We start from the raw sequence: 24269 nt of genomic DNA on the forward strand, positions 1-24269 counted from the left end.
CTTATATTAACCCTAGAAGATGCCCATCAACTAAATTGGCTCTAAGAGCCATCAGGAAATGTATCTGAATACGTTGGAAGGGTTAGCACAGTGTGTTCAGCCAGCAGATTGAATGATGATGTCCCGGCATGACACGGATAAATAGCAAAGGCAGGGAAGAACCTAACTGTGCCCAGAAATTTGTGGTAGTTTCCTGCAGCTGCTGTAACAAATTAAGCTTGGTGGCTTAAAACAACACATTTATTCTCCCCCAAATCTAGAGGCACAAAGTCCAGAACTAGTTTCATTGGGTCCAAACCAAGGTGTTGGCAGGGCCATGCTCCCTCCAGAGGCTCCAGGGAGGAAGGCATTCCTTGCCTCTTGCCTGACCCAGCTTTTGGGGGGGCCGCTGCCATCCCAAGGCTTGTGGGCGCATCTCTCCAATCTCTCTTCCAGCTCCACATCACCTCCTCCTCTATGTGTGTCAAATCTCCTTCTGCTTCTCTCTTACAAGGACACGTCTGATGGCATTTAGGCCCCACTTGGATAATCAAGGATAATCTGGTGATCTCAAGATCCTTCACTTAATCACATCTTTTATCAAAGGCTTTTTCAAAAATTAAGTAATGTTTACAAGTTCCAAGGATGATATCTTTGGGCAAGATGTTTAGGGGGGAGCAGTTTTCAGCCTACCACAAAATCATCTGGCAAAGAGCAGCCCCCGCCACCCAACACACACACACACACACACACACACACACGCAAATACACTCACCATCCCAAATTTGAACAGGACTCTCCTGTGAAGTATAATCCTTTATCTGCAACTTCATCAAAGGGAAGGCAGACATCAGAGCCCTACCAGAAACTCTCTGAAAGGCACCTTACAACACGGCTTCCTGGTTTGGGAGCTGCTACAGCAGAAGGCCCATGACTGGATGTGCGTGATGGAGGAGATCCCTACATTAGGTCGAAGCGGATCCATGGACCTCTCAAGAGTCCCTTGCAAACATTTAAAGAGTGCTCTTCTGACTCGTCCCCATATTTTCCAGAGGACACCTTGCTTGGACACACTTGGCAGGGAAACACCAAGGTAAACACCTGCTTGAGAGCTGAGCATTCACCATCTACCCATGGCTTTAATTTGGATACAAGGTCAGAATCGGCCTCATTTGTGTTCTGCTAGCAAATAGGACAACTTGCATTTCTCACAGCAGGTGCTCCTAATGCTGATTTTATACCAGGCTTCCTCTTCTCTGTCCTGCCCTTGTATTCCCTTGGTGTTGATTTCTAAACCCACTTTTTAAAAAAACTGCATTTTATTGTGTTGTGTGAATTTTTATAAAGCAGTTTTTTGGAACAGAGGTGGTATATAAATCCTATCAATCCCTTTAAGACAAGTAAAAGTATGACCAGGCACATGTCTGTTCTAGAGTGTGTCTCCTGCCCTATGGAGTATGCTCCCCTTCTTTCTTCTACAGCAGGGGCAGATAAATGCAGCGTCCAGGTCTTCCGTCAGGCTCCTTCCAGTTTGAGGTCCCAGCACAATGGACATGCTTTGGTAGGAGCGGCTGAGCCTGGAGAGGTTTATTCATCAAGGAGAACAGTCATCTAGGGTGTGTCTGATAGAAGCTTGTTGAGAGGACTCAGTCACATGGCGTATGACCACAGGGGGGTTTGGTTGAACCTGTCTTCCCTGGTATTTCTGCCAGCAGGGCAAGTGGGGATCAGCCACAGAGAGGACCAGTGCCGGGTGGGGTGTGTTGCTGGCCTTGGCATGCCGGGAACACACTGCTCGTTGAGTCTGGTGAGTGAGCCCCGTCCTTAATCTCCAAATTCATCTCCATCTAGATTCCCGGGGTTCTATGCAGAGCATAGCAGGACAGGGTCACCAGTTTGCCCTTCAACCTCAACTCCCCATTGTTTTCCCACCCTTGTGAAATCCCTAGGCTTTCAAAGGCGCTTTCTTATTTCTAACACAATGTCTCAGAGGCCATCTTAATGGTCTCCCCTTTCATTCTTTCTCCTGGAGCCCCACTCTGGCATCTTATTACCATCCTGAGGGCAGGAGAAAGACAGGGAATGGAAGGTAAGGTGCTCTCTTCCCTAAAGGCCCGGAACAGAGCTGCACCCTCTGAAGGGAACTGGGACGTGGCTTTGACTGATTTCTAATGCAAGTGTTCCTCCCACCCAAACCGCCCTTCCCAATAACAATGGTTTCTGTGTTCCTGTAGGACTTTCGTTAGAGATTCTCCGTCCTGGAAACAGAACAGGAAGCAGGGAGGGAGGTCTCAGAGCTTCTGCCCGAGGTTGGCAATATATAATTCTCCAGATGGCACAACGTGTCCTTACTGACTTGCTTCACACTTTCATTTTGCTAATATTGCTCGGCTAGCGTATTTAATAAAGGTTTTGCTCAACATTCTCTAGATACTCCGTTTGTGCACGTTCTTCAGGGAGTCAGGAGAACCAGACAGGAAACTGGGTATCTAGGGACCTCAGGTGACCAGTAGCCGGAGAAGTCAGGTGGAAAGGTAGAAAGCGCTGCTCAATCCGCTGTGCGATACTAATGTGCTGTGATGTGAGACTGAAGGCCACAGCGGATAATCTCCTCGATTTCACGCTAGCTCAGCACCTGCTTGGGCCTGAAACATAAATGAAGCCCAAACCACATCTCCGAACTCCAGCTCTGTCAGTTAGCCATGACCTTAGGCAAATCACTTGACCTGTGTTTTTATTTACAGAAATGGAAACGTTTTATGAAAGCACACACGTTGTTATACGTAAGTTTTTGGAGACCTTATGCCCTTCTATCCGCCTGCTCACTCCTCTTTTTGAAGAACTTATTCACCCTTCAGGGGCGCCTGGGTGGCTCAGTTGGTTAAGAGGCCGGCTCTGGATTTTGGCTCAGCTCATGATCTCAGGGTCGTGAGATCGAGCCCCATTTGGGCTCCTCGCTCGGTGGGGAGTCTGCTTGAGATTCTCTCTTCCTCTGCCCCTCCCCCCGCTCACACTCACACTCTCTGAAATCTTAAAAAAAACCAACTTATTCACCCTTCAAAACCAGCTCAGACGTCACCTCTGCCAACGTCCCCAGTGTTTGTTGAGTCTCCTAGGCCTCAGTGGCCCTGGCGCTGCCCTGATCACAACACTTAACCTCACATGTTGGCTGTTTGTGGAAATGGCATCTGCTAGAGGCTCTTCAGGTTCCGCAGGTTGTTCTCGGTGCCCGACTCAACGTGACCCAGACCAGCGCTAAATAAATGTCAGTTGAATGAATGGCGTCACCCTAGCTTACAGCAAAATGGAAGCCAGGAGTCAGGTTGGTTAAGTGACTCTGAATTCCACTCTGGGCTCACGGCACAAATGCCGTAGGAAGCTAAAGTGATTTTTCTAACTGCTCTGTACGTTGTCTTACACAGTAGCTCACCGCTTCGGAAAACATTGGTCTGCCTTACAGCCTACCCAGCCCTCTGTCGGCCGCTGAGTAGAACAACCGTCCTACCCCAAACTTAGAGGGTACGATGTATGCCCAGAAGCAATAAAGGACACCGGTGAATTTATTTTCTAATCATCTGTGGCATCTCTGTAAGGACAGTGTATTAGAAAACATGTTATGGGGGCACCTGGGTGGCTCAGTCGTTAAGCGTCTGCCTTCGGCTCAGGTCATGATCCCAGGGTCCTGGGATCGAGCCCTGCATCGGGCTCCCTGCTCGGCGGGAAGCCTGCTTCTCCCTCTCCCACTCCCCCTGCTTGTGTTCCCTCTCTCGCTGTGTCTCTCTCTGTCAAATAAATAAAATCTTTATAAAAAAAGAAAAGAAAACACGTTATGGTTTGGGAAATGTTAATATTCCTTGCCAAGCTGTATTTACAACAGTCACTATATCTGGAGTAAGAGAAAGCTTGGGATGATGTATATATATTTCAAATGGCATATTAAAAACTATGGTGGCTTCTGTATATATGCCACTTCACCGTCAGGCTGAGAAATGTGTCAGCCCTTCCCCCCAGCAAAGGAGCAGCCCCCCGCTGGCCCTGATTCCTTCCACTTCTAGCTCTGATAGCCTATCTCGCAATGAGATGAGCGCCCCCAAACTCAAAGGCACTATGAACCTATGGTTGCGGTTCCAGAAGAACCCAGAAGCAGCAGACCCAAGGAAGCCTTGCATTCTCAACGAGGGGGCTCCCCCAAGCCTGAGCCAGCCCTGCAAGCTTCCCCCCAGAGATGACGTAGTCCTCCCGGACTGACGTGAGCAGCGCCTGCTGAACTTCATGTGCAAGAATCACCGGGTGGTCCTGTGAAGACGCAGGGCCTGAATCGGTAGGTCCAGGTCGGGTAGGAGAGCTTATAGCTCTCCTGTGTGTCCCAGGATGCCTGCTTCACGGGCCAGTCTGAACACTAGATGGCAACTGAATCTGCGTTAGAATCACCTGCGAGACTTCTAGAACCAGGCAGAGACCCAGGTCTCACCCCTTACTAATTAAAACGAAGATAGGGGTTCTTGAGATTTAGAAGAATCTCAAGACTCTTCTAAAAGCCCCCCAGAGTGATTCTAATGTGGTCAGGGCTGAGCACAGCCGACCCAAGTTTCAAGCATTGTTAACCTTTCATTGTCAAAGTTTCCGGAAGATGACCAGACTTCACCTGGTCCTATCACTTTTACTGTTCTCGTCCCCCCTTTACAGTTGGGCCACATACTGAAGGCAATTTACTGCCATCTCTCATTTAACTACTACTTTCAACACAGGAAAATAGCAGGAACGCTCTTCCTTCTCTGTACTCACCCCAGTTCCTGACGTACGGTCATGTAACAGGCTGTCAACATGCTGGCCCATGAGGATGTTTTACTTCCTCTCTTGGACCCCAAAGGGTTGTGAATAAGCAATTATCACTTCTTGTCCAAAGAAGAAGGGCAGGGGGTCTGAAGTAGTCAGAGATACAACAGCACTGAGACCTACCTGTAAACAGGGGTCTACTGTGGATAAAACAGTTCCAAGAATAAATCAATAGAGGAATAGTGCTTCTTTCAAATTCTTAATGGCAAGAAAACAAACCATAATTTTCTTTCAGTAGTTGATTGGATTCAATGCATTCAAGTTCTGAAAACGGATGATTCTGAGTTCAGACCAAAATAACACACAACTACAGTCAGAGAGTTTAGCATTTTATCCTCATTTTTAACCTACAAAGTATAAAGCGTTCATAAAAGATTTTAATAAATATATTAAGGCTTAAGGTGATCATTGCTTCGAGTGGAAGAGGCAGGATTGCTTTCTAATATACTAGTTTACATTTAGAATCTTCCAGAACAAAACCGTTTGCCATCTTATAGTGAATGACACAAAACAGGAGCTTGCCCCTGTTTCTTTTTGCCAACGTAACCCATCTCCGTGTTCTCTTCCTCCGTCCTCCATCGGATAGACAAAGAGGGATCCAAATTTTGACTAGCGGGAGACCGTGGACATCCTGTTCAACTCCTGAAAAGAGTAACAGCTGCTATTGCGGTTGTTACATTCCTGATTCTCTCCACTCTGCCACAAGCAGGTGAAGAGAATGCAGTTGACTGGTGTGGTCCGAAATGTTTACTTTTTTGGTACAAAGCGTTCACGGAGTCACGGGGACAGTGAGTAACGCAGCTTACAAAGAAAGCCCAACCAAGAGCCTTAAACTAGCTCACAAGACGAAAGCAAGGAAGGCTGCCGATTTATTAAGGAAGGGGGGGTCTGCAAAATGTTAGCTTTCCTACACTGCAATCTGGAGGCAATTCCTACAACAGAGAGTATAGCAAACCGTCTACCACCTGCAAGGAAGTAACTAGTAAAAGTCATCTGGGGTGAAATGCCCAGGAGAGTCTTCCCCCAGGATCGTCCCGTTAGGTTCCCAGCATGGACAGGACTCGTGCGCCGGAGTGTCTCTGTACCGCGGTGCCAAGCACGTCGCCGAGCACCTCGAGGCCACCTAGGCAGACACTCCAGCCGTCGCAACAGACTGCCACGCGTGTCCTCCAAGTTGAACCGGCAGCCCTGGCGGCTCGCGCCCGGGGACTGCCCGCGATGGAGGAGCAGAGGAGCCTTCTTGGGGAGGAGAAGCTGAGGCTGACAGTGGGTCTGGGAGCAGCAGCGGCCTCTGCGCCGAGATCCCTTTCTAGATGGACTCCAGAATCCAGTCGCTGCCGGAGAGCGAGGAGACAGGCCGCGACAGGTCCCTCGGGGGGCCCCGTCCCGCCCCATCGTGGAGGGAGCTGTGCTCCTGGAAATATTCCTCCTCCTCGTCGAAGAAGCCGTTCTCCAGAGCGTAAGTGCAGTCCGGGCTGGACGCCGCCTGGCATGCTCCCTTATACTCCTGAATGGACTCGTAGAGGCTGTAGAGCTGGCAGAGCAAGGACATGTCCAGCTGGCGGAGGCCAACCTTGAGGGAAGGGGTGGGGGGGTAAACAAGAAGTCAGCACTCGAGTTTAATTTTAGTTGAACCCTCAGCCAGCAACCTGCTCGAGCCAGCACATTCTTTCCATACAGGGAACGACTCGGAGCATCACTTGAATGCTCTGATTTTCCAATTTTGAGAAAACCTTAATTGTGGGATGCCCACACCTCAGACATGACTCAGCGTGGCAGGGAAGGATCACATCTGCGGGGTGGCGGGCCCCAGCCTGCGGAATTTACCCTGGCACTCAGGCACTCCCTGGGACAACAGAGTCCCCTCGCCAACGACAGCGGCTCACCGATCAGTGTCACACACCGCCCCCTGGAGCACCCACCCTCTGAGCAGCTCGGCCTCTGGGCTCCCATGAGTGGTGTTCAGACTCCCTCTCCCCCCGGACAAAGTCAGTCGTACCCAAAGATGATTGGGGGGATCACCCCCAGAGCAAGCAATTGAGTAAGTCTAATAAGACTTGGGGGCGCGATTGAATAAGTCCAGAGAGTCTCCTGGGAACTACTTTCACCAGTGGTGGGGGAACAAAGAACATTGCAAAGTCACATATTTATCTTCAAGTTCCCCTCTTCCCATGGCCCGTCCCACGGGAAAGAGCAAAATCGGCACAGGAAGTGCACTGTTTCCATCAATCCCAAAGAGAGAAGGGTTCATCCCCTCGGAAATGCAGCCTAGACTAGCACACCTGACATTTTCACACGCATGAGAATCACCTGGGGATCTTGTGAACCCCGCGGCTTCTGGCTCGGCAGGTGTGGGGACCACGGTGCCAGGGCTGTTGAGCCCTGCCGTGGGGCAGCAGACTCCCTCCCAGTGGCAAGGGGAGAAACTCTAAACTGGAGGCTAAGAGACCTGCCTTCTGCATCTTGGCCCTTGAGCAAGTCATGTATCATCTCTACGCCTTGGCTGATGACAAAAGGGACTAATAATTTCTCTTATGGGGCTACTGGGAGGATTCTATGAGATATCCATCCATTTTCATAAGCAGTAATCAAATGCCTCCTGTATAGCAAGTCCAGGGCTAAAGCATGGGAACGCGCACGCAGAAAACACAGAGAAAGAGAAGATCTACAGTCTTTATAATTATCCAGCGATGAGACCTGCCACATGAGACTTCCACACAAGGGAAGCTGGGGTCGAGAAAGCAGCGTTCATCTCATGACAAGACAGGTGTTAAATGCCAAGTTATTCTTCACACCCTTCAACCACGCTAAATAGCCAAGCAGACAGTGGCTCTCTCTACTACAGCTAAACAGACCATCAAAACAGAACCAGGTCCCACCGACTTAGCATATTTCGCCACGACATTCAGGGAAGACTTCAGGATACAGATCTGAGAGGGCAGACCAGCTCAATGGCATCCTATTCTCAAAAGTACACCTTGACTAGGTAAAGCCATGGGCAAACCAAGAGACGCTCAGACTTGCCACAGATGGGTCAGACGCCATCACTCCTCATCCTGATTGGTTGTGTGCCTGTTGTCAAGCAGAAAAGTGGGTTCCTGACTCTGTGCTGGAAAAACTACCCAGACAATGCTGACATCCAGTTCCAGTGCAGAACCCAGTGTTTTGTTTTTGTTTTTTTAAAGATTTTATTTATTTGAGAGAGAATGAGAGAAAGCACATGAGAGGGGTTAGGGTCAGAGGGAGAAGCAGACTCCCTGCCGAGCAGGGAGCCCGATGTGGGACTCGATCCAGGGACTCCAGGATCATGACCTGAGCTGAAGGCAGTCGCTCAACGAACTGAGCTACCCAGGCTCCCAAGAACCCAGTGTTCTTGACACAAATACCTGTCTTTCCTGGGTCCCTTATATGCATTCTCTTGTAAGCGCTGACTTCCAGGCCAGCCGGGCAGAAGAGCATGGAGTAACGAGTTCAGGCTCCGAGCCTACCTGCTTGGGTTCACAGGCTGGCTCTGCCATGTGCTAGTGTGAGACCGTGGACATCCTGTTCAACTCCTGAAGAGTAACAGCTGCTATTGCCGTTATTACACTCCTGATTGCCTCCACTCTGCCAGCCTGCAGAATCTCAACCTGGAAAGGAATGGCCGGTATGGGACTTACCAGGCAGTAGGGTTCCTGCAAACAGCAGGGGCCCCCGGGGCGCCGTGTTCCTCCTGCCCCAACTCAGTCGTGAACACTGAGCAGGAACCACCCGACCACCTCTGGGAAAAAGCTGCCAGTGCAGTCAAGCCGGATGAAAGTCAGCCAGCAAACCTGCTTCCTGAGGACCAGGGTGGACCCTGTAGACTCTCGAATAGGAAAGGACCTCAAAGGTCTCACCTTCAAACCCTAAAACCCTTCTACACCAGTTCATTCATTTCCAAGTGGACATAATGCTTCTCCACACAAAGTCAAAATCTCCCAGCCTGTAGGTTCTAGGGCCCTTGATGCTACGTGTAACTGTTCTGCATACACACACATCTAATTCCTCTCTTAGCCGCCTTTTAAATATTTGAAGGTATGGGACGCCTGGGGGGCTCAGTCGTTAAGCGTCTGCCTTCAGCTCAGGTCATGATCCCAGGATCCTGGATTGTGGCCCCTCCACTGGGAGTCTGCTTCTCCCTCCGCCCCTCGTGCTCGCTCACTCTCTCTCTCTAATAAATAAATAAAATCTTTAAAATAATTAAATAACTGGGGGGCCTGGGTGGCTCAGTCGTTAAGCGTCTGCCTTCAGCTCAGGTCATGATCCCAGGGTCCTGGGATTGAGCCCCGCATCGGGCTCCCTGTTCGGTGAGAAGCCTGCTTCTCCCTCTCCCGCTCCCCCTGCTTGTGTTCCCTCTCTCACTCACTGTCTCTCTCTCTGTCAAATAAATAAATAAAATCTTTAAAAAAATAATAATAAATAAATAAATAAATAAATAAATAAATAAATATTTGAAGGTAATTTTCATTCCACCGCCTCTACACCTCTACCCCCTGGGTAGAAGCCAATAGCTTCAGGTCTGTCAACTCTTCGTGACGTCCTCCTGGCCCATTTTGACCACTGGGTCCCTTCCCCTGGACTGGCTCCTGTTTCCCACGGCTCCTCCAGTGTCCAGATCTGAACTCAGTAACCATTCTGCAAGATTCCATCTTGGCAAGGTCACGCCTACCTATCTGTTCTAGGATTTAATACAAGGAATGTAAACTTTAATAAAGAGAGTCACACCCTCCCAGAGCCGCACTAGTGTTTGCTTAAAAAGTCATAGACTCGTACAACATTGGATGTTAACTACACAGGAATTAAAAAAAAAAAAAAAAATCATAGAAAAGATTCATCTGACGTCCTGGAGCTATTTCTTTTTTTTTTTTTTTTTAATATTTATTTAACAGAGATAGAGAGAGAGCACAGGTAGACAGAGCGGCAGACAGAGGTAGAGGGGGAAGCAGGCTCTCCACCGAGCAGGGAGTCCGATGCGGGGCTTGATCCCAGGACCCTGGGATCAGGACCTGAGCCGAAGGCAGACACTCAACCGACTGAGCCACCCAGGTGCCCCTCCTGGAGCTATTTCTACTGAGTCACTCTGACACCAGGAGGGTTGGGCTATCCCAAGCCCGTTTCCCCCCTTGGAAATGAAGAATGGGCAAACAACAGAATTGGGGGGCGGGGAGCAACATGCTCCTGGACTGGGTCTGACTTTCATCCTCTGGGCAGGTTGGGAGTGGGTGCAGGTGACAGCAGGGCTCTAGAACCCTGACAGGTTCTCAGCAGCTGCCGTCCTCTGAACGTGCCTGCTCAAAGCCCCGCAGTCCCGGGCTTTCCTCCTCAGGTGCCATGTCCAAGGTCTTCCAGGCCTCGAGTCGGATTGTGTTCTGGATCTCTCTGCATTGCAGCAACCCATGACTCACAAAGCTGCCCTGTCTTCAGGTGGAACGCTGGCCTAGAAACAGAGGGCTGCCCCGCCTAGGAAGACAGCTCGGTCCCTCGCACACCTATCACACACCTGAGCAGACGCCAAGTGCTTAGGCTAATTGACCAGGGACTGAAGCACAAACGCTTGCAGGTACGTGACTCCGCACATCCCAGCTTCTCAGCGCCTTCTGCAGGCTCTGGGCCAAAGCTCATCTGACTTACCAGCAGTCCTCCAAATTAGTGAGGAGGGCATGAGGCGCAAACCCAGCTCCCAGCCCGGATGCCCCTCCCTCGGCTGTGGTTGTTTCAACACTTGCGCTTAAATTTTCTAGAGGCAAACTGCAAATCCCTAGGCAGCATTCCACGATCCGGTCTGACTCTCCTCTCCCCTACCTGCACCTCATGGCTCAGTTGGCCGGAGGCCCCTCCCCGCACACTGTTCCGGACCTGTCCCCACCGTGTCTGTCAAACTCTCCTTGCTCGCCTGGCCCAACACCACCTTCTCCTCCACTCTTTGGACTTGGACTGGTTCCGTCGCAGGTGCTGCTCACTCCCCTGCCCTGTTATTCTCTACCTTTCACTGCTAGTAAGCACATGGGTCTTCTTTCTTCAAATGCGGGACAAGCCCACATGCAGTGGCCCCTTCTCCCTCTGGAATCCCCCAGCACCTAGCACAGAGCCTTGCAGTGTAGACACTCAGATATTGGCCGACTCTGTGCAAACACCTCTCAGTAGAGACGCCCTCCCAGAGGACATCTGGCTGCAGCAGCAACAGCCTGGCAGTGGGGTCGTGTGGGGACGAGCCAGCCCCTTACTACACCCCGCAGGTAGCCGCAGAGGTGGCAAGGCTGACGAGGCAGGCAGCCCTTTGTGCCCAGAGCACCCCCTCGTGCCCCCGAAGAAAGCCCCAGACCACATGGTTATTGCCACATCGACAAAAAAAGACTCACCTCCCGCTTGACAGAAGACCCAACCCCAAGTTGGCTCCCTGAGTGCTCTTTCTAGAGTCACACTTTCCGCAGCTGGGACAGGGACTCATTACAGCCCCAGAAATCAGTCTCTCAACCCTGAAGACCTGAGGCTCTGGGCATATGGGAAGGGGAGAGAGGGACCACGCCAGGGAATTAAATTGCAGAGCTGTTTCAGAACATGATTAAATCACCCACAAATGGGAACGTGTCCTTCCAGAAAAAAAGGACTGGGGGGTGGGGAACGCCCTCTGCAAGCCCACTAACCCTCAGCACTGTCCCCATTCTCCAAACAAGGGAAGCCTGTCATCTTAGTGATGTGTTCCCACATGTCCCTGAAGGACGGCTGATCTAATTCACAGCTGCATTCAGAAAATGCAGCTCTTTTTTGAAAGCAGATTTTTAAAAATTCAGATACTTGAAGAAAATTACAGAATTCAAAGACCCTGTAATTTGTAGCCCTTATTCTAGACCTTCACGACAATTAAGAACAATCAACAAGTTTCCACCGCTTTCAGCTGCTAACGCCATTCCTTCCTCTGTCTGTCTGGGCTTCCTGCTTAACTTCCTGATCATTTTCTTCTCTTTTCCCGAGCACAGAGCTCGCCTGCACCCCTCCGGCTGCACGCACAGGTGGCTCACCAATCCAGAACATCTCTAACAAGGGGGCCAAACAATCCTGAATCGTCCTTGAAATTGTCTCAAAAACGCACAATGGACTGGCCACATGAATACACCTCAGACAGGCTGGTGGCTCCCAGCTGGGTTTTGGGTCATTACGTTTCTGACTATCTTTGGAGGGTGCCGTGGGGGAGAGAGTTCTTCCAAACTTTCAAAAAATCACAACAGACACATGACCACTCGGATACAAGGCTTAGAAGATGGAAGGAACTTTTTAAAAGGAAACTTTTGTTGGGTCAAAACCAAGCATCACAAAAAACTTTAGGATATTTTTAAGAAATAAGTTGTATTTACGAAAAGTAGTCTGTTTTTATTTATGAAACTAAAAATGAGTTGGTGTAATTCACTAGTACATTTAGGAGACATAAACAAAAGCCAACTTCTTCTAAAATACAGCAATGAGTAGAAAACAGAACAGACATCAGAAGAAATGGTCTTATTTGCGCCTTGTTCCAAGACCCCCTGCCGAGCCTGTGGGCTGAGCTGGGGAGAAGCAGGGCAAAGTGTGGGGATGGGTTAGATCAGGAAGTCATGCTGGGGTCTGCTCTGAAATGACACCCACCCCCACACTAGACCATCTATCTCCCTACCACTGCATTCCTCAACCAAAGATGATAAATATCCCACCTCACACTGGGTGGGAGGGATGTATAGATTCCAAGTGAAGCTACAGAATCATGAGCTGTAGTATGGGAGTTGGGGGGGTGTCCCAAAATATGGGGACAGATGCAGAAAAAGTTTGTTGTATGAAAGTTTACATTGAAACATAAAGTGGAAGGAACGTGGTTTAAAAAAATAGGGTATAGTCATACAATAAAAACTAGGCAGTCATTTCAAAGGATGAGCAGCTGGGTATGTACTGGAGTAGAAGTGACCCACGTGCCTTGCACAAAAGCTCAGGTTACCAACAGTATGTTAGCAGGAACTCCCTTTATATGTATACACACACACAGAGGTGTGCAAGCTTCTGCTGGGAGGAGAAAAGGTCTGGTAGCAGAACTTACTTCTAGAAAGTGGGATCGGTATTTACAGCCTTCTATACTGCTTAATTTTTTTCTCAACAAGCATGATACTCTTAATTGTAAAAACCAGTAGTAATAAAAACTCGTATCATGTAGGCACACTGTGGAGGACTGCTTGGCAAGGTCTATCAAAAGCCTTAAAATAGGCCGCAACTTTTAACCAGCTGTTCATTTCTTTTTTAAAAAGATTTTATTTATTTATTTGGGGGGAGGGGCAGAGGGAGGGAGAGAGTCCCAAGTAGACTCCACACTGAGCGTGGCACCCCACAGGGGGCTCGATCTCACAACCCCGAGATCAGGACCTGAGCCAAAACCCAGAGTCCAATGCCCAACAGACTACGCCACCCAGGTGCCTAGGTTCATTTCTAGTAATTGACTGGAGAGGAAAATCTCAGCTGGACACAAATACGAAATCCTCATCCTTGCTCTGAGAGGTAGGTGTTGATTCTGTTATGAATAGGAAGTTGGGACCCTGAAAGATGAAGGCCCTTGACGGGGGGCCTAGAGTGGGGGGCAGCGAGCAGCACAGGCGCACCACACTCCAGCGCCCGCGCTCTGACCATCAGCCCGTCCCGTCTGTGCGGCTGACCCGGGCAAGGAGATGACACAACGTCTGCTGTGGTGTGTGGCAAGCTGCTAACGTCACAGGTGACTTTTATTTTCGGCTTTTCTGAATTTTCTGGATTTTCTACCACGAATGTGCACTAACTTACAACGGGAACACTTCAAAGTTATCTTTTTCAAATGTTAATGAGTGACTAAGCAGACACAGATGGCTCGTGAATTTATTTTAGAAAGGACCTGGGAAATGCCCCAAATCTAATCAAGGTGTCCAGCATGTATCTGCGGGGCGGGAATGTAATAAAGCAGTGACCTAATGGATCATAACCTGATTTCTGAATAAAGGATGTGATAACAGAAGGACACTGACCTGCATACTGTTTTGCAAAGGAAAACCCAAGAGAAAGACTCCTTGGGTGTTGATCAGTAGGGAAGGGGCTATTAACTCGGCTACTCAAGCCCGACTTGAAATACCCCTGAAGGACCTCGAAGCTCCTGGCCTGTCATTCTGTGCTCACTAAGCAAGCTTCCAATCCATCACGTGGCTCTTGCACTGTACTCTCCCCTCCTGGGTGGAAAAGCATTCGTGCTATTTGGTCTGCTTTATCCCCTGTGAATACTCTGGGCCCACGGGCTGAGGACTAGACTCTCCAGAGCCTCGGTGAATCAGACAGAACACAAGCTGCATGGCGCACCACTCCCCCGCCCCAGATTAAGCCACACCCAAAGCTCGCGCAGCTCTGCACTCGCCCATACACCCTCTCCAGTTTCGGTGGTGTTTTTCTGCTGACAGCTGAGGACATCCACGCTGACAGAGCCCATTCTGCAACGTCTCCTCGGACATGCTTGTTTCTCTCTCACCCCAACTAATAACCGGTACCGATGAAGCCTGTTTCCTCTTGCGCTGCTCTAGGCTGAGCTGAAGAAAAGCAATCAACCATTTTCTTTTAAGTAATGGCTTTGCTCATTCTTTTACTTTTTTCCCATTATAAAAATAAAACATTCTTATTATATTAGAATGTCAGTGGTTCATAATTATGTAAACCATCCTTCCCAAATTCCATGGTCTAAAGCAGCTATCTTCATATGTTTTAGTCTTGGGACCTCCTTATATTCTTAAAAACTCTGGAGGGTCCCTACAAGCTCTTGTTATGTGGGTTATACCTATCAACATTTACCTTATTAGAAGTCAAAACTGAGAAGCTTATTAAAGTTTAAGGTGATCCACTTAAACATAAATAGTATACCCACCCATTACATGCTAACATGACATTTTTATAAACAATGCCATTTTGTAAATTTTTTTTTTTTTTTACCATTTTGTAAATCTTTTTAATGTCTGGCTTATCTCCTACATTTGATCCTTTGTGTCAGGTTGTTTTGGTTGAAGTAAATGAAGAAAATCTGGCCTCAAACGGATCTGTAATAGCCTTTTAGAAAACTGGGTATTCTTTTTTGACGCTACCCTTTAGTTGGCCACAGTGTAGAATTTGAAACTATGCCAATGAACTTTTCATACTGTTATATTAAAATCCATTAGTCTTGCACTTTGAATGGATCTTTTAACCATGTGTGATTTTGTAACAGCAAGCATTGGTTCTACAAAGAAATGTGAAAAACTGACTCAACTGAATTATGCAGATCTTCCAAATGTTGATCCATTTCCTTAGGTAGTATTTTAAAACATCACATTTATCAATATGACCACCACATAACAATGGACCCCGAGAATGTCTCCCGACCACACTTTAAGAACTGCTGTTTTAAAGATACCCATGTTTAGGGGCACCTGGGTGGCTCAGTCCGTTAAGTGTCTGCCTTCGGCTCAGGTCATCATGATCTCAGGGTCCTGAGATCGAGCCCCGTGCTGGGCTCCATGCTCAGTGTGGAGTCTGCTTGTCCCTCTCCCTCTGCTCCTCTCCTCCCCTCCCCGCCCCCATTCTCTCTCTCTCTAGAATAAACAAAATCTTAAAATATATACACATTTAAAAAAATTAAGATACCCATTTTTAGCAGTTTAGTATACATCCCTCAAGACACTACGCTTATGCAAGTTGTTTTTTGGCTAGTTACCACATATACAAATGTAAACATACACTGTTTTGTAACTTTTTAATACTATCAACATCTGTTTGTATAGTTACCATTCTTTTCAATGACTGTATAGTATTCCATCATTATTTTATATTATATGATTATATATCACTGCAATACCCATCTGTGTACAAGTATTATTATTCACTGTGTGACTATAAGATAAAATTATAAAAATGAAATTGCAGAAGGGGAGAAGGGAAAAGGATGCTTTCCTTCCAATCCCTCCCCAGCCCTGGGGCTGCAAACAACAGACCATCATTCATCAGGGATTTATATCAAAGCCTAAAACCTCATTACTCAAGATAATGAGCACAGACATGGATACGCTGATGCTGAAATTAGGTGGGACTGGAGGGAAAAACATCACTGGCCAACAACACATTGGAACACAACACACATTTGAAGGTTAGTTTGTGTTTTGTCATTTTCTTGAGTGATACTCAATTAACTGAAACTCCCCCTCTGCAAGAGGAGATGCAGTTGGGGGAGAAAATCTGAAGTGAAAAACCAGAAAACCAAGTTCTAGGACAATTATAGAAAACCTCCTGTCAGCAGCTGGTGTTTTGCAGACCTCACATAAAAAGCACAAGAAATTCTGTTTTTATGGTGTCTATTTCCCCAAACCCTCACCATTGTGATGGTCATTCTTTTCGATCTCTGCTGGTGTTTTAGATAAAACATGATACCTTACTGTTTTCCTTCCCATAGGGTTATTAAACACCTTGCCATTTCTCTTTTAACTGCGGTGAACTTGGCTATCTTCTCTCCAATTCTAAGGGCAGTCGGCAACATAAGAACACACCAGGCAGCCTCTTTCCATGGTCTCTGGTCTCCAAATGTACCGCAGTAATCCTCCTCAGCCCAGCTTCTCCAGGCTGTAACAGGCCCCCAGAGGCTGCCCATCCTGGGGAGAGCACTAGTCAGAGGACAGAGGCTCTCCCTTCTCCCCGTACCCTCTGCAGTCAAGGGCAGCGCCTCCTCCCAGAATCCTTGCAGACGGGATTCTACACCTTCAAAAGTAGGCCAGCCCAATGCTCTTAGGGCCAATCAGGGCAGTGAGCAAAAAGCGCTCATCAAGACAGAAAAGGCCACGGGCCTTAATGAGTTTCTGCAGCACCACAAGGAAGCCTAAGGGTTTGTCTGTCTCCAAAGTTCCTGGAGGAGGATGTACATCTCCGGGTTAAGGGTCCATGAGGGAAGGAGCAACAGGAAAGAAAAGAACCACCTTTACGCGCCCTGCCTGCTTATCACTTGGAAACATCTGGAGCCTGTGGGCAACTAATGAGATGAATAGAAGGTCTGGGCTCTGGAGAATGACACTGGCTAATTGGGGGCAAATATCTGACCCAGCCAGTCTCACGGCTGGTTTCCTGTTGGTGGAGTCTGTGGCCCATCCGTAGGTTTTCATACACAGGATCGTGAAAACTAGCTTTTCCAACTGAGGTCTGAAGTCTCTGTGGCGTTCAGGTGGGCATTCTAGAAGCAAAACTGCAAAGCCTCCAACCGCTGCTTGGTGGCAGGGCCACTGTCCTCATTCTGAGCCCTCCCTGAACTTCGCTGCCCACACAGCCTCAAAGATCTACAGCAACGCTGGCCCAGGGAGATGCAGAAATGCTCGGGCTTGGTCCACTTTCTCGGTGGAGGTCCTCTGGCAGTGAAGAGGTGCCCAAAGTGCCAACAACTGGGGCACTTTCACATTCACATGCAACAGAGGAAGGCCTTTAACCACAAGTGGGGGAAAAGCAGAGGATGTTGCTTCTTGCAAGATACTTGTTAAGTTAGGAAAAATATTCATTTATAGTCTCTACAGGTCGGGGCAGTAGTAGATAAGGTGGTATGAAAAAGTATCTTTTAATCCTCTATCTTCAAATCTTGGGACTGTAAATATAACCTCACTTAGAGGTAACATCAAAAGTGAATGAAACCAGGGGCGCCTGGGTGGCTCAGTTGGTTAAGCGTCTGCCTTCAGCTCAGGTCATGATCCCGGGGTCCTGGGATCGAGCCCCGCATTGGGCTCCCAGATCAGCGGGAGCTTCTCCCTCTGCCTGCCCTCCACTCATGCTCTCTCGCATGTCCTCTTTCCCTCTCTCAAATAAATAAATAAAATCTTTAGAAACAAAAACAAAAGGAGCCTTTGTGGCATTTAATTCTCTTTTTCCCCATAGGGGATCTATAGCTGAAAATAGTGAAGTGTTTGCCTAAATTATATCACGTAATCTAATAACAGAATTCAAGCTCTTGATGCCTGGTTCAGGAGCTGCCCAGTTCTTTTTTTTTTAAAGAATTTTTTTTTTTTTTAATGTATTCATTCGAGACACAGAGATACAGAGAGAGAGAATATGAGCAGGGGGAGAAGCAGAGGGAGGGGGAGAAGCAGGCCCCCCGCTGAGCAGGGAGCCCAATGTGGGGCTCGATCCCAGGACCCTGGGACCATGACCTGAGCCGAAGGCAGACGCTTAACCATCTGAGCCACCCAGGCGCCCCAGGAGCTGCCCAATTCTTAAAGGGCTTGTTAAAAATGCAGATTCTGCCTTCTCCTAGATTCAGATACTGCTGGCATAAGAAGAGGCCCAGGAACCAGCATTTCAGCAAGCAGCCTAGGGGATTCTGGGGCTGGTGGTCTATCCTTTGGGGAACACAGTAAACCACGCTGGTGTTAAGACCAGTGAAAACAAAAAGACAGTGTTAAAGGCCACCAGACATTCCCAGTCTCCTGTGATCAACATCAATCAAGAGTGCTATATTGGTTGCTAATGCTTTTATTCCAGATGGCATTTCGTAGGCCTGACTTGGGATTGGACCTTTACCATAAAACCTTTTAAAGACTAAAATCCCCTTGCTAAGACACTGGTTTCACACGCAGGGTAAGAACTGAAATCCACTGGGATGTGGGCTATTCAAGCTAATGCATGTGTCCTGGAATACAGTTCACTGCACAAACTCGTTGCACATTTAGTTGTTCTCTCAACAAAAATGCAGGGAAGAGAGCGTTGCTGGTCTCAGAAATCAAGCTTTATTTAATCAGGTTAAATTCTTCCCCTAAACCCCTGCAGCTCAGGAACTCAAAAGTTCCGTGTGGATGATTTCCCACTCATGCATGGGTTGGTGACCAAAATAACTACTTTTTTTATTTTTAAGATTTTATTTATTCATTTGAGAGAAGGGGGCAGGGGCAGAGAGAGAAAGAGAATCTCAAGCAGGCCCGATGCTGGGCTTTATCTCACAACCCTGAGATCATGACCTGAGCCGAAATCAAGCGTCGGCCATTCAACCCACGGAGTCACCCAGGTGCCCCACTACTTGACAGTTCTAAGAAAAAAAAAAAGGAAACATGAAAAAAAGGGGTTCCAAATCAAAGCTACTAGAACTCGCCCCTGCTGGTCTGAGAGGCAAAACCCAAGAACCCCCAGGGATGCTGCCCTCCCCCCAATATCTGAAGATCTTCTGTCTGTGCTTTCGTGACTCTTTGGGGTATCCAAGCTTGATGAGCTAATGTCACAGAGCTGCTGGGCGGGTGGTCTATGTACAAACTTCAAGGAACGCATGTGTCAGGGGTCCCTGATGCTTCAGTCACGTGCAAGGATTTGAAATGCCAACTGAGGTCTCCTGAGCAAAGGTGACTTTGTCAGCTTAGCAGATAAGAATCTTTCAAACTGTGGGGCCCCTCAGGGCAAAGTATTTTTATGTAGGAAGAGGTCTGTGTATCTAATAGTTTGGCTGTCCAGCAGCCCCCTGCTCTGTATCTGCAAGCTGGCCTTTCTTTGCAGGAATCCCCAGCACCCCCACACCCACCCCATCCACATGGTCACACTAGCTCGGTTAAATGCAGTCCTGTCCTCAGTCACTACTAGCTGGACCAGACTGGCCAGACAGCCCAAGCTGGGCCCACCGGCATCCATCCACACAGTATTTACAAACTGGAACTAAGAAGCATGGCCAAACCTGAGCATGGACCTGGTCAGCAGCTACGGTGCAAAAAAGTAGGAAAACAAAATGGTGGGGGAGAGAGAAGACTACAGTGGACTTTCTGGGGGCCCCGTCAGCCCTGGTTCTAGCCTGTCTCTGTGTATGTCCGGCCCTTCAAGATTCTCCTTTTGCAAGAGCTAGTTCAGACTGAGTTACGATTACTAATACAGAGACTCCAGTCAAGAAATCTGAGAACAGGTCTGAACCACAGCACTTCCATTGCTGTAAAGATGACCACATCTACCAGCAGGTGGAAGCTCCTTAGGAGCTAGAGAGTCCCCGTTCATCCTTGTTATCTCCACAGCACTTTACACCTAATGCACACCCCCTAAACATCTGTGGAGTGAGATTTTAAAATACCATCTGATGTTTAAAAAAAAACCCACAAACTCAGCCTCTTGCTTTAAAGGACTCTTTCTGGTCTAGAGAGCAGTAACCATCTATGCGACCCTCATGGCTTTCCAAATGGGCCCACTGGGGCCAGGGCTGGGGACCCGCAGCAGCACCGAGCTTCACAGAAGAGGGGTTCCTAGAGCGTGAAGTGCTGAAACGTGGGGTGCAGTGGAAACCACGATTCTCAAGCAGAGCACAGCGCCACCAATCACGGGACGGAACCCTGTGCCCTCACAAGGCCCGGATGCCGACCGCCCCAGGTTCCACCCTCGCCACCCCTCAAGTGCGTATCACCAGGCCCAAGCCTCTTTGCCAGCCTCCAGCTCCTCATTCTTAAATGTGTGACATACTCCTCCATTGATGTAACGGCCAACCACCGTTCCCCCAAGGAGCCACTCCTCTGGACTCCGCCATTGCTGCAATGAAGCTCCCCTTCCCAGTGATGGCTTTGCAAGGTCATTACCGTGTCGCACAACGGCATACCACAGTTACCGCACGCAGTATAATGTGTACTGACTAGGAAAACCTTTGCACTATGTGTCCCCAAAAAAGCAAATAAGGATGCATAATGTGATCCGTGTGTATCTGTGTTAGTGTGAGTGCACACAATGCAGTGGTTCACACAGGGCTTTGGGGGGCACCTGGGTGGCTGAGGTCATGATCCCAGAGTCCTGGGATTGAGCCTTGCGTCAGGCTTCCCGGGAGAAGTCTGCTTCTCCCTCTTCCCTCTGCCGCTCCCCATGCTTGTGCTCTGTCTCAAATAAATAAATAAAAAATCTTAAACACACACACACACACACACACACACGGCTTTGGGACATATCTGGTTTAACATGTGATTGTAGGGGAGTTAAATTCTGAGTGATTTTTTAAAAAATATATAAAACAGGATGGACCTAGAGGGTATTATGCTAAGTGAAATAAGTCAGAGAAAGACAAATACCATATGATTTCACTTACATGTGGAATCTAAAAAGCAAAACAAATGAGCAAACAAAAAGCAGAAACAGACCCATAAATAACAGAGACCATACTGATGGTTGCCAGAGGCGACGGGGTTAGGGAGGATGAGCAAAATGGGCAAAAGGGAATGGGAGGTGCAGGCTTCCAGTTCTGGAATGAGTAAGTCACAGGGATGAAAAGTACAGCATAGAGAATATAGTCAATCGTATTGTAATAGCCTTGTGTGGTGACAGATGGGACCTACACCTGTGGTGAGCACACCTTAACAAACAGACTTGAGTCACTATGTTGCACGGCTGAAACTAATGTAACATCCTGTGTCAACTATACTCCAACAGATACATAAATAGATAAATAAATAAAATAGACGTTGAGTATCCATCTCACGGAGAAGTTATGACGTATAGAAAGCATTCACACTGTGCCTACACAGGAGATTTCCCTAACTATTAACAGTGATGATCTCTAGGTGCTTGGACTGTGAGTAATTTTTAATTGTTTTGCTTAGCCGCACTTTCCATAAAAATGCTGAAGTCACCTCCCAGCCTCGAATAGTTAACTGGCAATTCCTGCACTTCCTGCATCAGAGCAGTGTCCCCCATTGGATTCCTGTTTCCCACTCACGGGCCCCCACCCCGCTGGAGGCGCTCCCCTTCTCCAAGCAGACATCTGGCATCTCCCACTTCCCGCTTTTTCTACGGCCTGTTATCACATTGGTGCTATTGCCTTATTCCAGCTTTGCTGCTCCTTTCCCGCAAAAAAGAAAAAAAAAAAAAAGAAAGAAAATTCTGTCGCCTTCAGAGGCCTTCCCACACCACCACTGCTTGCACAGGACTTAAAAAAAAAATAATAAAAGATTAATCACATTAATCTGTGATTGCACAGGACTTTTTCAAAAAGGGATTAATCACATTCTGCCACGACTGCTAGCATGTCCCTCGACACAGATTTGACCTCAGGCCTTCCAATTAAATAGATCAACACAAACTATTCCACAGATAATTCAGGAATGAACTCAGCTTAGGTTACCACTCAGACCCTGCCGCCCCAGGTTAGTAAATCTCTTAAAGCCAACAGACCTAGAGCACTTTTAAAAAGACCTTGTGACATTCTGTGAAAGGACCTGTCAAGGCCTGTAGCCCTATCTTCCTTATCTTTCTCGCAGCTAAATATCAGACGGACCAAAGATGGCTGTTTATTTTCCTTGTGCTTCAAACAGTTAGGCTTAGAGAGCACTCTGGTCCAAGGCATAATTGTAAGGTTGTGGCTGTTCTGCAGTTGCACCAGGAGGGACCTGGAAAAATACTTTCGGGAATGGCACACTGACTTCCAAGCCACCAGAGCACGTTATAAACCAGAGTTTCACAATAGGAGTGGCCCTGAGGGTTTCCTGTCTCCTCCAGCATGGGACTTAACCCAGGAAGAGCCTTCCCATTTCACTCCCATACTTAGGCTACATCTAACTTCAGACCATAAACATACTAGGTGTAGGTTTATCTAATTAAAATACAGCTCGCTAGCTGTGCAATGCTGGTGTCGATTAATGTTTATTAATAAATAAAAACGGTTGTCTTGGAATTTAAGTCATTCTGTAAGAAGCTTAGAAAATCTATTCAGAGAGGATTGGAAATCACAATTTCAATGCCAGCTACAGAGTGGGAAGACAATATCTAATCGATTAAAAAATGTTAATTTAAGGCTGCTTTCCTAGATTTAATTAAGTCTTACTTTTCAGAATGGATATGCTCCTGAAAAAACAAGGAGGCATAAATTGAATGTTTCTAAACAATATCTTAAAGTACTAGATGCATATTTAAAGGGTTTTTGTGATAAGCTTTTTGGCAAATTTATTCTGGGGGAGAAAAGCAGCTTTCATAGATTAGATTTCCTTAGTAAAGTTTTTACCTGTACTTAGAACCTGCACTAAGAGAAAAGAAGGGGCAGATTCCAAGAGAGCGGGTGGCCAGGAGTAGGTGATCAGGGGCCAGCGAGAGCATAGAAAGGAGGAAGTTTTCCAGTTACCAGCCAGCCTGGCCTAAGCCTGGAGGCGAAAGCTGGAGAAAGGCTCAATGCCACCTAAATCCCTGCCCTTGCCCTGCTTTTGGCGTCACCTGAAATCGCGTCTCCCGGTCCACACACATCAAATGTACTTCCCAAGGACTAAGCCCCATTGTCTGGCGCGCAGACACAGCCCGAAGAACCCACACGGGCTTCACCCAGACGGGGAGCGCACCCCCTCCATTCTTCTCAAGCGGGCTTGGGGGCTCGGCCCCACCGCGCTGAGAGGGGAGGGGCCGAGCGTTCGCCTTCACAGCCATCTGGGGCCGAAGCCATCCCGCAGTAATCGGATTCTGCACGAGCCGCCTGGGGCGCGGGGGAGGGGGCGAGGGCCGTTCCAATCTGCTGTCTACACTCGCGCGGACAAAAACTGTCCTCTCCAAGGCAGAAAAATACAATCGCGCACAGGTCTAAACCCCGCCGCCGCAGTGAAAGCCTTTCCCCGACCCGGGAGGTCTGTTTCACTCCGGAGAGGGGTGACCAAGCCGCGCCCGCCGCGAGGCCACGAGTGAACCCCACGCCGCGCCTCCCGCCGCCCGTTTCCGAGCCAGCTGGGGCCGGACTTGGGGCGCCCGGACTCCGAAAACTGCCTTTTCAGTGGGAAGCCTCCCCGGGTGAGGGTCCCACCGTGGACAGAGAGGACTAGTAAAAGGGGGCTGCTGAGAGGACAGTGCTCCTCTCTCGGCGCTGGCGCCTGGGGCAAAAGAGCCAGAAAGGGGCGGGTGGGCGCGGGGACTTCCGGACAGAGCGCGGGTCCCGGCGAACTTTCCCGGGACGGCGAGCCCGGACGGAGGAACACCCCCCGCCCCGGCCCGCGGAGCTCCCCTTACCATCTCCTTGCGGAGCAGGGCCAGCGCGGCGTCCAGGTTGGGAGGCTTGGCGGGCAGCCCCGCGGCCCGGGCCCCGCCGCCGCTCGCGCCCCCGCGGCTCAGCTCGTCCTGGATGCGCGACTTCTGCGCGTACAGCCGCTCCAGGTGCCGCCAGCCCCCCGACGCGCCGCCGCCCGACGCCGAGTGCAGCAGCCCGCTCAGGCTCTTGGGCAGCGGGGGCAGCCCGTCCACCCGCAGCCCTCGGACCGCGTCCGCCACCCCCGGCGCCGCTCCGGCCCCGCTCATCGCGCCGGACCCGGCCACGCGCCTGCCCCGCCGCCGCCGCCGCCGCCGCCCCGGCCCCAAGGCTCTCCCGGCCCGCCCCTTTCCCGGCGGCGCCCCACCCACTTCCCCTCCCCGGAGCCCCGCCCCGCGCCCGGCCCCCTCCGGCCGGCCCCCCCACGGCAGCCCCCGCCCCCGCCCCCGGCTCACCTCCAGCCCCGCCC

General features: G+C 49.2%; 1 protein-coding gene across 1 annotated transcript; it reads right to left on the bottom strand.

The window, feature by feature from the left end:
• Nucleotides 1–5137: 5137 nt before the first annotated feature.
• Nucleotides 5138–24069, bottom strand: FAM89A (family with sequence similarity 89 member A). The gene is made up of 2 exons (XM_032430362.1): nt 23785–24069; nt 5138–6388 (listed from the first exon to the last, which is right to left on the bottom strand). The coding sequence occupies exons 1-2, from the start codon at nt 24067–24069 to the stop codon at nt 6125–6127; spliced, it is 549 nt and encodes a 182-aa protein (XP_032286253.1). The 3' UTR covers nt 5138–6124.
• Between the last annotated feature and the right edge of the window lie 200 nt (nt 24070–24269).

This window comes from Phoca vitulina, unplaced genomic scaffold (genome assembly GCF_004348235.1).
Source record: "Phoca vitulina isolate PV1807 unplaced genomic scaffold, GSC_HSeal_1.0 scaffold43, whole genome shotgun sequence".
Classification (NCBI taxonomy): Eukaryota; Metazoa; Chordata; class Mammalia; order Carnivora; family Phocidae; genus Phoca; species Phoca vitulina.

Excerpts from the sequence above, each read along its gene's own strand:
- FAM89A (XM_032430362.1), bottom strand. The coding sequence starts at position 24,069 with ATGAGCGGGGCCGGAGCGGCGCCGGGGGTGGCGGACGCGGTCCGAGGG. Across the intron at positions 6,389-23,784 it reads CCCTGCTCCGCAAGGAGATG|GTTGGCCTCCGCCAGCTGGA; the intron begins GTAAGGGGAGCT and ends CCTTCCCTCAAG.